This window comes from Cyprinodon variegatus, unplaced genomic scaffold, assembly GCF_000732505.1.
Source record: "Cyprinodon variegatus isolate N-32 unplaced genomic scaffold, C_variegatus-1.0 Scaffold484, whole genome shotgun sequence".
Lineage (NCBI taxonomy): Eukaryota > Metazoa > Chordata > Actinopteri > Cyprinodontiformes > Cyprinodontidae > Cyprinodon > Cyprinodon variegatus.
Window position 1 is genome coordinate 237,731 of NW_015150937.1, and position 15,773 is coordinate 253,503.

Below are 15,773 nucleotides of genomic sequence, written 5' to 3' on the forward strand. Positions count from 1 at the left end.
GTAACCAGAGATAAAGAAGAGGAGATAAAGGGAAGACTGTTTGCTCTAGTATTATGAAATGTTATAACTGTAAAGCTCTCGTTTAGCAAGACAGGCCAACACAAAGTAAAGAAAGAAGGAATTTGTTTAAAAAGGATATCTTCCAGTTGGATACTAAAAAAATCAGGATAGTGCTACTATACAGAGACCAAAAAAAAAACTACAGAAATATTTATGCTTGATAAATATGGCAGCCAATGCACATAATAAAAACAGGCGACAGATCCCCGACGTAGGGACCATAGCCTGCAGGAGTTTAGATAGGACATAATACCGCCGTCACTCAGAAGGTGCCCAATAGCCTTCCCTCCTCTGCTATGGTCACCATCTTCAGTAGCTTCAGGGGGGCAGAGATAGCAGCCCTCTTCTCTTGTGGTGAAGTGGTGATAAAATCGAATGTGAAAGCTCCTGTCCTGAAGCTACAGGGCCCTCACAGATTGAATCCAGCTACAACTTGTTCCCACTATGCGATATATATCCCACTTCATAGGGATACAGTGAGATTTATCCGAACATCTGTAATAATAGAGATTTTAAATGTGTTTTAGTGGAGGGGGGGTGGGGTGAAGAAATGTGCATAGACGAGATAAGAAAATGAAAGGACGCAGTAATGTAACAATTTGTGAATAGCTGATTAATTCTTTCTTTGCTTCTGTGATTGGATGATTTGCATTCAGTGTGCCCTGAAGGTGGGAAGGAATAAAGAATAACGTTGGTGTGTAGCTCAGATTAAAATTGTAGTTTTTAATTTTGAAGAGGAACTCCAGCCAAAATGGGATATCAACTTTAGCTCTGATTTATTCAGGTAGTGGTGGGCTATGACACTGGAATCCTAAATGAAAGATGTGGTCTATGTCAAAGTTTGTACTGTATAGTTTATGTATTCAGGCAAATAAAATGTTTGCTATCAAGCATATAAGAGAAGAGCGCAACAAAAACCCGACATGCCGCAACTAACAATATATGTAGAGCATGTTTTATGTGTGATTGAAAGTCCAGGGGTGGGGTGAAATTTAAGACAAGCTGTTAAGAAGAAGTCTCATCCAGCAACAAGGAAGAAAGAGCAGAGAGCAGATTATTCAGCAGCAGGGGTGAAGGAGAAATATCGAGGCCAAGATGGATAGAGGGAGGTGATTGTGTGTTATTTCGTGGACACCATTCATTTACACACGGAATAAGAGGCCATGGCTGGGCTATAAGCGCCTGAACTGGTGGGGGCTAAAGTGAAATTGGCATTTTCAATTTGTTCTCTGACACGTCTGCCTTGGTCTATTCACACATTCCTTCTTCTCTCCCTATCCTCCTCCTGACTCCCGCCTCTTCCCTTCTTTTTCCTCTGCCTCTCATTATTCCTTCCCCGCACCTCTGCTCAATCCTCTCCTGCTATCAATCTCGACCCGACTTTCTCTCGTCTATCTCCATGCCCCCAAAACACCCACAGTCAAACGAGGAAATATGAAGCAGATTCCTTTATCGCATATACCAAACATCCCAGGCGCGGTGCTATAAATACACAACCAGCACATGGGGCAGTTTCCGGAGAAGTGTTGTTGGAAAATTCATCAAAGACTTGTTAAAAGCTCTGTACTGGAAACCTAAATGAAATAAGTTAACACATGCGAACACTTGAAGTTAGAACATGCACACAAACAGCACATTTTGGACATTTTGTTTTTCTCCAATTCAAACAAACGGATTCTTCAGTCTTTTCCGGCCTCCTCCCAATCCTCACCACACAGAGACCACCCAGGCTGCCTGAGAACAAGATGATGTTTTCTACAAGGGTTGAAGAGGGTGCACGAGTATGTCTGAGTGTGTGAGATTGTGCAGGACAATGGGATAGAGGACAATGCAGGGTAACAGTGATACTCAGGGACACATGTTTTGCACAGATGCAAAATTAAAATGCCTAACCTTTGTTTGTTTTAAAAGTAAATAGAAATGTAGGTATATTACAAATTTGTGACAACATTAATACTGGTTATGGACAACATACACGGTAAAGAACCATTTGTAATGGAAACCAGAGCTTGCCAAAGGTTCCTAGGTCCACTCTAAATATATAATAACAGGCATAATAAGCTAATAGATGGTGGATAAAGGTGGGCCACTAACCCACCACACATGCCTGAATCAAAGGTGTTGGCTGATGGCTCAGAACATCCTTGCTTAGCCTTTTACTCTCCTTTTCTAGTCAGCGATCAGCCTTTGTAAATCCATCAACAAAGAGGTGGGGGGGTCATGTGTTAGGTGGGGAGAAACCTGGGTTTCTGGAGTCATCATTTAAAAAACCATGAATAATTACTAAGGGAGAGGTGTGCATGGGCATGTATGTGCATTTAATGGGTAGCAGAGGTTAGGGCACGAACAGGGATTGTTAAGTTATGATTTAAAGCTCATCGTCCTTCACAGAACCAGAAGCTTGTTAAGCTTTCATAGTAAATCTGCAGAGTGGCTGATACATATTTAGGTACAGCAAAAAAAGAAAGAAAAATGCAACCTCCTGTTAGACTTCCCCATTTTTACTCTTCCATATGTTGTTGTTCATTTCTTATGCTACAACCTTTGGGCTGATATTAATTTGAAAAGTAAAAAGATGGTTAAAAAAAAACGACATTAGAAAAAAGTGACCAATTGGACAAAATATACAGACTGCATTAAAAAAAAAAAAAAAAAAAAAAAAAAAAAAAAAACACAGCATATAAAGACCACCTGGTAGAAGGAATAAATAGAAGCATAAGAAACAAATAAAACCAGTAAAATTTAAGAGTCGCCAGCAGATAATTAGTCATTCATAAACTGGACACCTGAAAATATCAAACTTGCCCCGGGCAAGTCTATACCTATGACAAGACGGGCGTTTTTCCTTCAATCGGCAATCCTGAAAAGGTGATTAGAGGAAAGTCAGACTTGGCTGAACACATCCTTCAAACAGCTCAAATTTCCTTGCAACTATAAGAAGGAAAGACAAGGAAACAGAGGATGCTGAATCAAAGCTGGTCCGTCTGAAGAAATGTTCTCCAATCTAGATAAGGTCGGCGACATAGTCCACATTTAAACAGCCTCATGCTCACTTAAACACACAAATACACACAGTCAACATCCAGTCAGATATGGCGTTCTAATCAAGGATCAAATGGTAATCCTTCCCACAGCTTAGAGAGTGTAGATGTGTGTACAGTATGTGTGAGGTCAGCCTTTCCCTGCTCATAATAGGAGTCTGTTAGCCAGTGCTAATCGTTAATGCTAACAGGATTGGAGCATGGCCGGACCCAGTTAGTCAGCTTATCTCGCGCACAGAGACCTAAGCGCACACAAACACACAATCACAGGCCGGGACTAATACTTTCTACACTAATAGAAAGAAAAACGGAAAGAAGAGGAGAGGAGAAAAATGCTGGCCTCAGAGAAAAATAATGCTATTATAGTCAATGTTTCTTTTCTTTCAGCCAGCGCAAGTTAGTGTAAGCTCCCTTCTTACAGAAGGAAAAATAGTTGCAGAAATGTAAGTATTTTCAGAGTCATCCTTTGGTTTCCCTCTCATTTTAATGGCAATCATCAGGCATGCTGAAGCAGCTTTTATAAATCTTGAGAAAGATACAGAGGTGAAGGTATTAACACCTTTGCCTTTTGTATCTCTGTTTCTGTCTCCTTGAACCCCAGTCGGCCTCGGCAGATGGCCGCTCACACTGAGCCTGGTTCTGCTGGAGGTTTCTTCCTGTTAAAAGGGAGTTTTTCCTCTCCACTGTCGCTACAAGCATGCTTACTGTGAGGGAATGTCTTTGAGTCAATAAGTCGATGCAATCAGCTTGTTTTCCACATATAGAAAACTTTGAATTAATCTGGCTGGATGATCTGGTTGAAATGTTTCTCTAAAGTACCTTGAGATGACATGTGTTGTAAATTGGCGCTATATAACTAAACTGAATTGAATGCATATTATTTTATGTTCAAACTTTAGGCCTTTCTATGCTTGAATTTCCAGGGGTTTTCTGTCATTGTTTGAACATTTTAAATGAATGGATGGATGGATGGATGGATGGACGGACGGACGGACGGACCAGTATTCAAGTCTTTTTATAGAGATACATTTTTTCTGTTTTGTCTAACTTCTTAGACCAGAAAAACTTTAATTGACTTCACTACTAGACTTCCATATTAGAAAATCTGAGTTTTGAAGAAAATACTTAATCAGGAGTGTACCGATTCCAATATTAACCTGATGTCAGCACAAACCATGCACACCTTTATTACAAACTTTACAGTGTGGAACGTTAGAAAAGCCTTGATCGGATATTATTACTTAAATTAAGATAGATCAATGGGTATTATTAGCACAAGTGACACTTTTTGTATTAACAAATGGATTACATAACCATTAGTTAAAACATAAGAATATTCTGTTATTGAGTAGTACAAAAATCAATAGACTAGGAGAAAATTTGTGCACATATTTCACCCTCAGCTTTGATTGAAGAATAGAAGCACTGCTGGAGAAATGCTGAAGAGGACTAAATGACAGCGCTGAATGACAGACTAATTTCTAATATCAAAATCAGACTGGGACATCCCTTGACTTTATATAGAGTTTTTTTTACTACCAAAAATAAACTCCAATTGCTAATGCCAACAACTTGTAATTCAACCTCCCCCAAAAAACAGGCTTGGTGCAAAAATGTAGCTCCATTAGGGCCCCAAGGTAAATGTCATTCTTGCCTATCTTCTAATCACAACAAAATTTAACTGGTGAAATAGAGTGTATGAAGAGTAAAGGTTACAAATTGGATGGATGAGCAGGGATAGGTAGAAATGAGAAATAGATAATTAAAAAGGGGCGGAGAACGGGTGGAGCAGTTGGCATATGATCATAGCTGTGCGGCAATTAATTTTTTTTAAAGTTCAGGACAGCATTGTGGGAGTTCTGTTCATTACATGTCAGAGATGAGCAGCAGAAACAGCAAGGCCAAGACAGGACAGACAGGAAGAGGAAGTCAGTCAAAATCAACAAGGTGGAAAAAAGAGATTCAAAGCAGGTGATACAATACACTTGAAATTGATCATCAGTTTCTTAAAAAGCAGGAATATTTTGAAGATTCTTTCTCTGGAGCAGACGTGTGTTAATTAGGTGGAAATACATCACTGACTACCTTAAAGAAGCAACTGCAGCTTCCAGTCAGTTAGGGTAATGTTAAAAGGACAGTAAGACTTTCAGGTGATTATCAGTTAAGGCAGTTGCCAGTCTGCCAAGAAGAGGATGCCGCGGTGAAGTCATCCCAAATCTGACCAGCTGAATGCTCAGGAGAATGCATAGCAACTACTGCACCAATACTCTGCAAGCATCAGTTAGATATTAATGGTAAATACAAATGGAATGATTTCTCATTAAAAATGGAACTGGTAAAAATGTTAAACGGCCAATATTTATAGCACCTTTTGAAGTCAGGTGACAAAGTTTCGACACAACATTTACAAATTAACACATGCATTGACAAAAAAACTGCATTGCCTGGAGATGGAACAAAATAAGGGTAAACATGGAAAGGGGTATCTAACAAAAACGAATCAAGAATTTTAATTTTATTACATTTTTTCTTTTATAATTTACGAACAATTTGATAATAAAACAAAAATTACTTTGTCTTTGCACCAGGTTTGGGAATAAAAATGGAGACCAGCACGTCAGCAGAAATGTCTCGTGCCAGTCATTTCCCCCGGTGCAATACGAGTTACGATGGTTTATCACGGGACCTGGATTCCATGAAGTCCCCATGAACTCCTCTGGACACCAAACTATTCTACTGTCTAATGTGAGACCATCAGCCGAGGGTAGACTGAAACAGTCACATGAAACAAGATGGAGTAGTTTCTATTGACAGAGAGCACATGGAGGAAGAGAAACGGAGCAGGACAGTAAAGGACTGTGAGGGATCAAAATCAGTGGAAAACGAGCTACCAGGGTAAATAAATATAAATGCAATAAATATAGATGTCCTGAATAAATTCTGACATATTACATTTTGGCCAAGTTTTAAGGAACATTTCTAAGGAAAAAACTTTAAAAATACTGCAGCTGAAATCAAAATCTGATTAGTGTCATCTGAGCAATCACATGGCGGTCTCTAATCTGCAGCAGCTCACAGTAAATTCCAGCCATTCCCTCCACATGTTGCACTCTAGCACACACACACACACACACACACACACACACACACACACACACACACACACACACACACACACACACACACACACACACACACACAGTCTGCAGGCCAATTAAAACAGAGTCAGTGTGTGGTACGGCTGAATGAGGTGGCAGGTCCACTATTTATATCTCATTAAGCTGTGCGAGACCATGCAAGGCCAGACTGTACCATGCCCCGCCGCACCCACCCCACACAGACCAACACCAAGGCCCTCATTAGCCTCCTTTCTGACACTTTTAGTAGCATGGATGTCTGAAAATATGTACAAGCTTTGATGCTTTTAAAATGAAAGCTTAACAGCTTTAAGTTATTGCAGCCGGTTGGTTATATTAACAAATCCCATAAAGTCAAAGGAGTGGAGCTTGCATCAGCACCCCGACTCATTTCTCTCTCACACACACACTCTGTCAGGATGTGTGACAGACTATTAGACAAGCATGGACTGTGTTAACCACTCTCCCTGCAGACATGCTCAGCCCCTTCTCCAAACTTCTGTTTGTGCTCTATATCCATTCATTTAGCTAATAATCCATCTTTCTTACTCTCTATTTTTCTTCTCATTTCCAATTTGAAGTAAGCGGGTTATTTGTTCCATCCTCTATAGCTGTGCTCATCTTCCCCCTCATCTCCTAATTTATTTTTCAGATCCTTTCTCCTCAAATTGCTGCATCAAAACTTCCTAGCCTTTTTGTATCTTTCTATTTTTTCCCCCATTCTTTCTTTCATTTTCTCCAAATCTGTTGCTTTTGTAGTAGGTTGTGTTGTTTCTGTGTATGTGTGTGTGTGTGTGTGCACACCCAAAAACACACAACGGTGTTGATCTCCGCAGCCAGACTGCAATTCATCATCATTTTATCTGCCTTAATTGGATGCCATCAGGACCTCTGAAACGTCACATCTCTTCCTCAACAAACAGCTGCTCTGTAAGCACGCTGGGAAAATACACACAGGCAACACATCTTTTATCCAAACTAGATTTTCTCCTCCTGACCCCATGTCTGCTCTCTCCTCACTGGTGAAGGGTGGAGAGAAAAAAGGAGGGTGATGGAGTGGCCGACCGGTTTATCAGACGTTGAGGTAATGGTGTACGGCTCGAGCTGATATCATCTGTCCTCTCATTCCGGCCCTCAGGGGGAAAACAAGGAAAGAAGGTTAAGGAGGGAGGAAAATGGAAGGACAGTGGAGACGTACGACTTAACGAAAAGCTAACAACGCGAAACCCATAAGAAATGAAGTGTATGAGCTGTGTGAGTCCTGTCTTACATCTTAGCCGTTTAATGATCTCCAACTGCTCTACCTTGGAATCTCTGACCCAATGTTTTCTTTAACATTGACATACTAAGGCAACTGTGTTAAACTGTCTCCATACATGTAACACAATAACAAACCAAGATGCCTAGCTGGGATTTTACTCATCAGAACACCACAAAGTAGTAGAGAATTATGAAAGAGGAAAAGGAAACTGAACAGTCTATAACTTTTTAATTTAAAACCTAAAAAGTGTAATGCGCATTTCAATAAAGCCCCTTTATTCTGATGTGCCTAAATAAAAGTAACCAAGAATGAAACAAGTTGGTGGCAGCATCATGCTGAGGGAAGGATTTTAACACGGAGTTTAGAAAAGAAAGCTGATATGAGGAAGAAAAGACTGGGATGGAGCTTCACCTTCATCAGCACAACAAACCCAAACATGAATCCAGAATAGTTTAGATAAGTGTATATTTTAAAAATGGTTGGGCAAAAGAGAAGACGCTAAGAAAACCTTAAATATGACGTCTGTTGCTTTCCAATCAATCCATATGAACTTGAAATATTTTGAACCGACACTTCTTCATTCTCTAAACCTGTAAAGATGTTAAAGGTACACATCATAAGACTAGCAGCAGCAATTGCAGCTGAGGATGACTCCTTTGAGATGTTCACCTCGTTAAACCATCAATTCCCTGAGGTTCACAAGAGGAACTACACAGTCCAATTGTGCATCTAACAGGTGATGTCTAAAGAGTTTTGACTGCACAGAATTGTATTTGGTAATATCAGATTCAAGAGGACTGAATAGGAATGAATGCTACAGCCACACTAAAAATACTATTAAAACCATGTATCCTTTTTCTCCCCCCAAAAAACTGATGCACTACTTAGAATTGGTACATCTAAACAGAAAACAACAAAATACTCTCAAATTTAAAGAGTGAAAAAGTTGAGAAACTATAAAGACTTTTGAATGCAACCGTGTGAGAGAGAAATGATCATGCATGCATGTGTTCAAGTGCCTGTTTGCTTCTGTGACCCAGGCAGTGCCACCACAGCTTTCACAGTCTCCATCTCAGCATCCTATTGGCCCTTTCACCTGAACCACGGCCTGCGATTGGTCGACACACACCGGGAAGCTGTCTTTTCTAGGTCAGAAAAGAGGCCAGCTCTGATGCAGACACCAGCTTGTTGTTTTGGTGGCTGCTAACCAGAGTTTACTTCCACCATAAGGTCTGGCTGATGGTTTTGAATTTGTCACTATAAACGTGGGCTTTTTCTGGCAAAAAGAACGAATAAGGAGACAGCACATTTTTTCTCTTCACAAAAAGTGAGTGGTTCCCTGTTTTATTTGGTGATGGACATTGGATAGGGAGCCTTTGCATCAACTTTTACAGGCTGCAAATATGTTACTTTCTTTTAGCAAAATGCCCGACTTCAAAAGCCAGATATGCAAAGCCCTATGAATTACTTGTACAATACAGACCTTTTAAAAGCTCAACACAGCAAAATTTGGAGCTTTGAGCAGTTTTTATAATCCTCACCCTAAATGTAGGAATCTTCAAAGCCTTAATACCTTAAACATTGCAGACTTGTTTTATGTCTGCTTGCAAAAGCAAACCCTTTACAGTTCTCTCTCCTCCGGTCTATAATCCACTTGGTCTTACCCCGTTGGGATCAGCTGGTGTGTGCAGAAACTTAATACAAAAACACTGAATTCTCCCATGAGCACATATGGATAGCCAATACTCAACATAGGTAATATGGAGCTGGAGTTGCTGGATCATATATCCTGTGTACCATATAGACAGTGGGTTATTGACAGCCTCCACCCAGGGGAATACTGCATAAACGTATTAGGTTATCATGGTCACCGTAGAAACGGCAAAGAATGGGAAACTAGTGTTTAAACCTGATCTGAGTGTGGATGATCTGAATATCCTGTGGTGAAGTTGTCTACTCTTGGATTGGTGTGATATTGTATAAAAGAGAGGAGAAAGAGTTCTAGCCCCAGGAGAGACTTTAGAGAAGATTTTCTTCTCTCACATGCTCTCGTCTCGATCTCCCTCCATATGTTCTTTTCGACATCTCTTTCCCCCTTTCAGTTTTTTCCATTCATGTAACCTGAAATTGTCTATTAGGTTCCAATTTCCCTAGTCCATCTAACACTCTCTCATCTTCATTTTTTGTAGTCTCCTTCTCTCTAAGGCATTACATTTTTTTGTTCTTGCTCACACTCTCTTTCCTCCACTTCTCTGCTTTTTTCCTTTACAATATTTCTCCTCCCCGTCTTCTTTTGTATACTCCTTATACCCACTTCTTTCAACATTTATCTCTCAACACTAGAGGTGTAAGGCAGTATATGATTGAAATAACATTTCTAGAATAAGCGAAGCCTGCTCTGCAAAGCACAATTTAATCGTCACTATGTTATTTTGTCTGGTTAGGCAAGTCCCAGCTCGTATTTGAATATGTTTCATACTCTTATTTTGAAAAAAAGAAAGATGTAGTTTTTGTTGCTCTGAAAAATCAACTAAAGGGGTTTTAAAGGGTACAAAAGCAGAAGTTTTTCTGTGTGAAGAGAATAATTTAGCTTTTTTACCCAAAGTGGGAAAATTGTTAATAAAGCTGAAGTATTGCGCCTTTGCATATACATAATTCTTTAGTTTATTTATTTCAAAACCTTGTTGTTATTGTGTTTTTAAGCAAGAGATAAAAAGAATACAACACTGTCTTAGTAGTTTTCAGTCTAGTCTCAAATGGTTCTGCTGACTCCTGGGGCGAGCTAGCTGCACAGTGCTTTGGACTGAAAGCCTTTGATCAAAGTCTTTAATCGATGGCTTTAAGTCTCTGTTGCAAAGGCATTAAAGAAGCCTCCATGATTTAAAGAATATTTATTTAGTAGAATTTTTGTACTTGGTGATAGGAAAAAGTAATGGTGACAAAATGACTGACAAGATACCAAGCAAAATGTTAACTGTTAGCCTCTATCAACGTCAGTGCTGTGTACTGTCTCTACAAGACAGTCAGAGTTTAGACATTGGAGCAGGGGTCTTTTCCAGGCCAAGGACCGCCAAACTGATGGTGAGATGGAGCTGGCACCCCCTAATATGAAATTGTGTTATATCAAACTGGTCCTATAGTCACTTTATTACAGATGGAGTAATGTAACGAAAGTAATTTCTCCTTGAGATTATTAAAGCATTTCTGATTCTGATTCTGATTCCTCGTTGATGGGACAGGTGTTGTGAATGAAACGGTGCCCAGCTTGAAAGAGCTCCTGTCTGTTGCTGAATGTGTGCATTGATGATGAATGACATCTTCTGCCTTCATTTATCTGTTTACTACAGTGTGTTGAATTCATGTTAATGTTTATCTAAAAGCATTTCAATACGTGGAAAAAATTGCAGGGGGAATATAAAAAAAATATTCTAATCAACCAAAACCTTTACGACCCCCATGCAGTACCTCCGTGGACCCCCTAGGGGTTGCGGACCCCCTGTTGAAGACCTCTACATTAGAGACTCAAACAGAATTATATTTAGCATCAACTAGCCTACAGGAAAAATAGAACATGAAACCAAAGGATAGGATAAAATCCATGGAGGTAGATTTTTCCCAAATCCTAGGGTGTAAACCAGCAGCAGCCAGCTGTTGTTTAACATATCAGTCACTGGTTTGAACTTTGAAGATGGAAAAAGTTTGTTCAAAATAAAGCTGGTTTATTTACTTACTCCCTCATGATTCTGTTTTAAGCTTTTAAACATTGGTAAAAAAAGAACATGAGTCATTCCAACTAAAAAAATAAATCACTGGTTTAGCACTCCAGCGTCTATCCTATTGATTAGCAGCCTACTATGAAGCAGTGTTGCTGCAATGGTCTGAGGGGCGTAAATTCAGAGATGCATACAGGGCTATCATGAGAGACACACAGTAAGACATGCTGAGGGATACACATGTCAACATGCCAATAGACAGTTCTTCACCCCTCTAGCTGTATGTGTGTCTATGTATTTACGAACAGATGCAGCAGTGTGTGTGCAGCATAGGAGATTAAGTCTATTTCCACCGCAGTCATGCATGATTCATGGAGTCAGCGCTGAACGCTGTCACAGCATGAACAAACAGAGAGGAGCCTGTGTGAAAACCTGAGATATGAAGGTCTATAAATGGATAAACTAATATTTAAGACCCTATTCTTGTGAAATACTGCTCCTGTTCTAAAATAAGACCCTCATCCTAATAATTCATGGCACATAATTAAACTCATAATCTCAAGTCTGCATGAATTATGCCCTAATGGCAAGTTCATGCAGCTGCCACCTTTTTCATCCCCTGAATCTAAATACGGATGCACGAAAACTCTGTGCATGTGCTACATCGATATCTGGCATGGCAGTCAAGTTGCCACTGCAAATTGCGAAGCGGGGTTTAAGCGATGACAGCCCCGGGCTAATTACTGCTAGCATGTCTGCATGCTGGACATCAAATAGAGACATTTAACTTTTGGCCAGAGCTGGACTTTGCTACTTATTAACATCGGCCTTGCAGCTACAATAAACAGTCAATAAACAAACATCTCTGTGCACAGACAACCCTGTAGCAGGATAATTATCCCTGCCTTCACTGTCAACTGTGAGAAGGCCTGTAGGCTATGAGTCGATATGGACAGAATACTGTCACAGTGGCTACCCGTCAACATATACAGGTAGGAACGGACTGCTGATCAAGTATGTAAATTAAGAAACCTCAGATGATTATGACAAGGACAAAAGCTTCCATCTTTAAAAAAATGACATTTAAGTGTTTCTAATTTATCAGATATTCTATTCCCTGTTGCTGTGACACCTGCAGAGCCTGCATGGAAAAACAAATTAAAAGCACTTCGTATCATCTTTTTACTAAAAATAGATATGAAAGGCATGACGTGGAGATGAACCCAAGGAAGACTGAGCGCAGAAACCTGGGAGCAGCAGGAAGGCAGAGAGAAAAAGATGAACTCTGCAGGCAGATGGAGGAAAAGGGAGAGAGAGAGGTATAGAGTGGAGGTGTAAACATGATCAATCCGCTCCAAACTAGGTTCAGAGAGAGACTTCCTCTCCACATTTTCAGCCTCAATGAAGCGCGACGCTAGCTACCTCTTATCTGTCATGCTAGTTTGAAGCCACACAGGCGCGTGCACCATCCGCCATGTTCTAACACCAAACAGGCATGGACTCACATGCACAAATACCTCTGCGTACCCGCAAATCCTCTGCACACATACAAGTGAAATGGATTCTTACTAGACGGTATGCAGAAATAAAACCCTTATTTGGGAACACTATGTCCAGTTAATACGCATTACTACCAGTTAAAGCCACGAGCACATTCCAGTACCTTACAATGGCGTTTAGACCCTGGGAAATTTGGGGACGTCAGCAAAACAAACATCAAGGTGGGTTTACTGGTAATTTGTGATTGACAAACATTAGTTGGAAAAATCTTAAAAAAAAAAAAATATTAAAAAATCTGACAAATTTAAGGTAAATTTTTATTCAACATCCCCCACAAAACCTAAAACTGTCTGAATATGTAAATTTAGGTAAACAAAAATAAAATTGAAATTTGTATTTGTTCCTCGCTTTCAATTCTTGCGTACACAAATGTAACATCAGATGTTTCATTTGTGAGAATAAAGGTTTCAAGTTAATAGTTTGCTATTAATACGAAATCACCACTTTAAAAGCACTATTCTACAACCCCTAATGAGGCATAACACTCCTTACCAGCAGGAGGCGGCAATGTTAAGAAAAAGATTGTTCGACAACAGCCTATAAAACGAGAAGAGGAAGAAAACCAAACCAAAACTACTTTTTCAACGCATGAAAATTTAACGTTTCGTTTTTGCCTTCTTTTTCTCGTTTAAAGAGGGTTAACGAACAACTTACAGCCGCACCTTCTCAGAAACAGTAGTGTAACATTAGGGGTTGTAGTTTCCTCCTTCCAATTTTTTAAATGATATCTGTATCTTTCAAACTTTCATTCATAAATTTAAATTTGTATCTTCATTGATTAAACATCTGAAGTTCCGTGTATGTATAAGGAAAAAAAATCTTAAACTTTATTAATGTTTATTGACTAACATTGACAAAATGACATAATCACATAAGTTTTTATTAATAGCTACCTCCCTCGTAAGCTGCATCCTTTCCCCCTCTTAAATTGTGAGGCTATTTTCTGTTCCTGCTGAATAAACCTATCACACTACAACCATGGTTCACTACGGGGATGGACTGATCAGTGATTTGAAGAAATTAGCTTTCTGCAACAGTGTTTGCACGTCAGCTATGGAGGGGTATCAGATTAGCTACTTTTATTAGTCCAGATCGAATTACATCAGTACTGCCAAGTACCAATCTATGTAAAACCAAACTGCCATGCTTTGGTGCCTAAACTCATCATTGTAACAGAGAGGGAGTGGAAAGGTGATCTATTTACCATTGGTGTACATGAGGAAACCAAGACTATATAAGGGTCTTGCTCTCTAAAGGTCTTGTCTCGATACTCCTTGGTCTCGGTTACTCTGGTCTTGACTACAACGCAAGGCTCACTTTCCAAATATGAAGCAGATTGCACTCGCTGCAATATTTTTAGGAAAGTACAAGGCCAGCAATGGAAAAACTACAAATTTGAGGAAGGTCTGGTTAAGTGCAAGACTTTTCACAAAGCTGAGGAGTTCACAATTTTCTACAACTTCGGATAATCTGGAGCTACCAACAATAGATGCAGCTGCACCATCATCTCTGTCTGCATCAGGTAAGTAAGCCAGGTTATAGGTAACTTTTACATGGTATTGAAAACGGGTATCGTCATGTACCAACACAGATTCCCAGATACTGTTCTTAAGTACCGTATCAGTTCAATTGTGAATTTGAGTTAGGTGGTTTGTAGGTCCAGAGTTTGGTTGAGGGTGATTACAAATGGATACAACACTTGGAATTTAAAAGCTGAAATTAAAGCTTTCCTTTTAATGAGCACACTAATGGTATATATAATTGTGATGTAACATTCGGCGAGAAAGTGCTTGGGGCTTGAAGACTTCTGCAAGGCATTGAACATTTACTGTATGCCACTCGTGCTCAATCAAACCCAAAGCAATTGTGATTTAAACTAATAAAAAGAGTTTGTATCTTAATCCAAAGTTTAATAAATGCCAACAATATTTATTTGCCAACTATTAGTTCAATGCAACATCTAACTGTTGGGTCATTAATCTAGACTGTCACCAAGCCTGTATGCCATGAGTGCATAGTGATTCATCATGATGGGGAGAACATTTATGTCCAGAATGGTCATTAGCTGTAGGAAGCTATTATTTAACCTTGACCAAGTCAATGCCTTCACTGGGATCATGATTTAGTTACCCAGTTGTATTGATTTGAACCAAAGTAATGGAAATGCTTTCAATCTGCACTGAATACATAACATAATTTGTACTGCAATTCATTAAACCCTCCTGTTCTTTGTAAGATTTTGTTTTATGTATAAAAATGTGAACTGGTATATTTACATTTCACTTATTATTTCAAAGACTACTTAAAAAACAGACAATGTTCCTCTTTATAAACTAGCTAAAAAAACATCCTTGAATGCACAGTGTTTACCCAGAATGCCTATCATCTTTCTGTTCTTACTGACCGCCATTTTCTGGCACTGGATGGAGGTGCTGTTGAAGCGCAGTGCAGCCACGTTGTAGGTCTGACCCTGAATGTCAAAGACGCACTCGTAGGGCTTCTGTCCGGACTGAGGTTGGGGAAGGTTCCTGGCTGCCAAGGTGATCGGTTTGGTGACTCCGACCGGCATGTAAATCTGGGTTGATGGCAGAATCTGGGGACAATCCTGGAATGACAAAGAAAAAGTCGTGTGAGGTCTGATGTGAAAACAAGATTCAGGCAATATAAATGATTTGCAAGGAACTGTGGGCTGAGAGCACAACTCCCTCAGGCCTTTTGTACAAGATATATAGTTTTTTTTCACCAATTATATCTTTATTCCAGAGCTCTGGTCATGCAATACAGTCATGTGTCTGACTGAATAACAAGGTCTATGTTTGTAGCACATTTCTAGCGATTATGCGTGCAAGTTTGGGTCTCGGGACCAAGAGGCTTGTTTAGATCATCTGGAAACTGGCCTTCAACTGAGGGGCCAAACCCCTGCAGGGTGTGTTTGAGCATGGATCCTTGTTTAGATGTGTTAGAGACCAACAAAGAGAAATTGGATTAATTAAGCATGTTT

General features: G+C 39.7%; 1 protein-coding gene across 4 annotated transcripts in view; it reads right to left on the reverse strand.

Annotated features, from left to right (window-relative positions):
* Window positions 1-15,773, reverse strand: part of plxna1 (plexin A1) — a 235,377-nt gene that overhangs the window by 65,850 nt on the left and 153,754 nt on the right. For all 4 annotated transcript variants that reach the window (XM_015390057.1, XM_015390054.1, XM_015390056.1 and 1 more), the window contains exon 10: window positions 15,177-15,377. In XM_015390057.1, coding sequence (XP_015245543.1) covers window positions 15,177-15,377 — 201 coding nt within the window. The remainder of the gene's footprint in view (window positions 1-15,176; window positions 15,378-15,773) is intronic.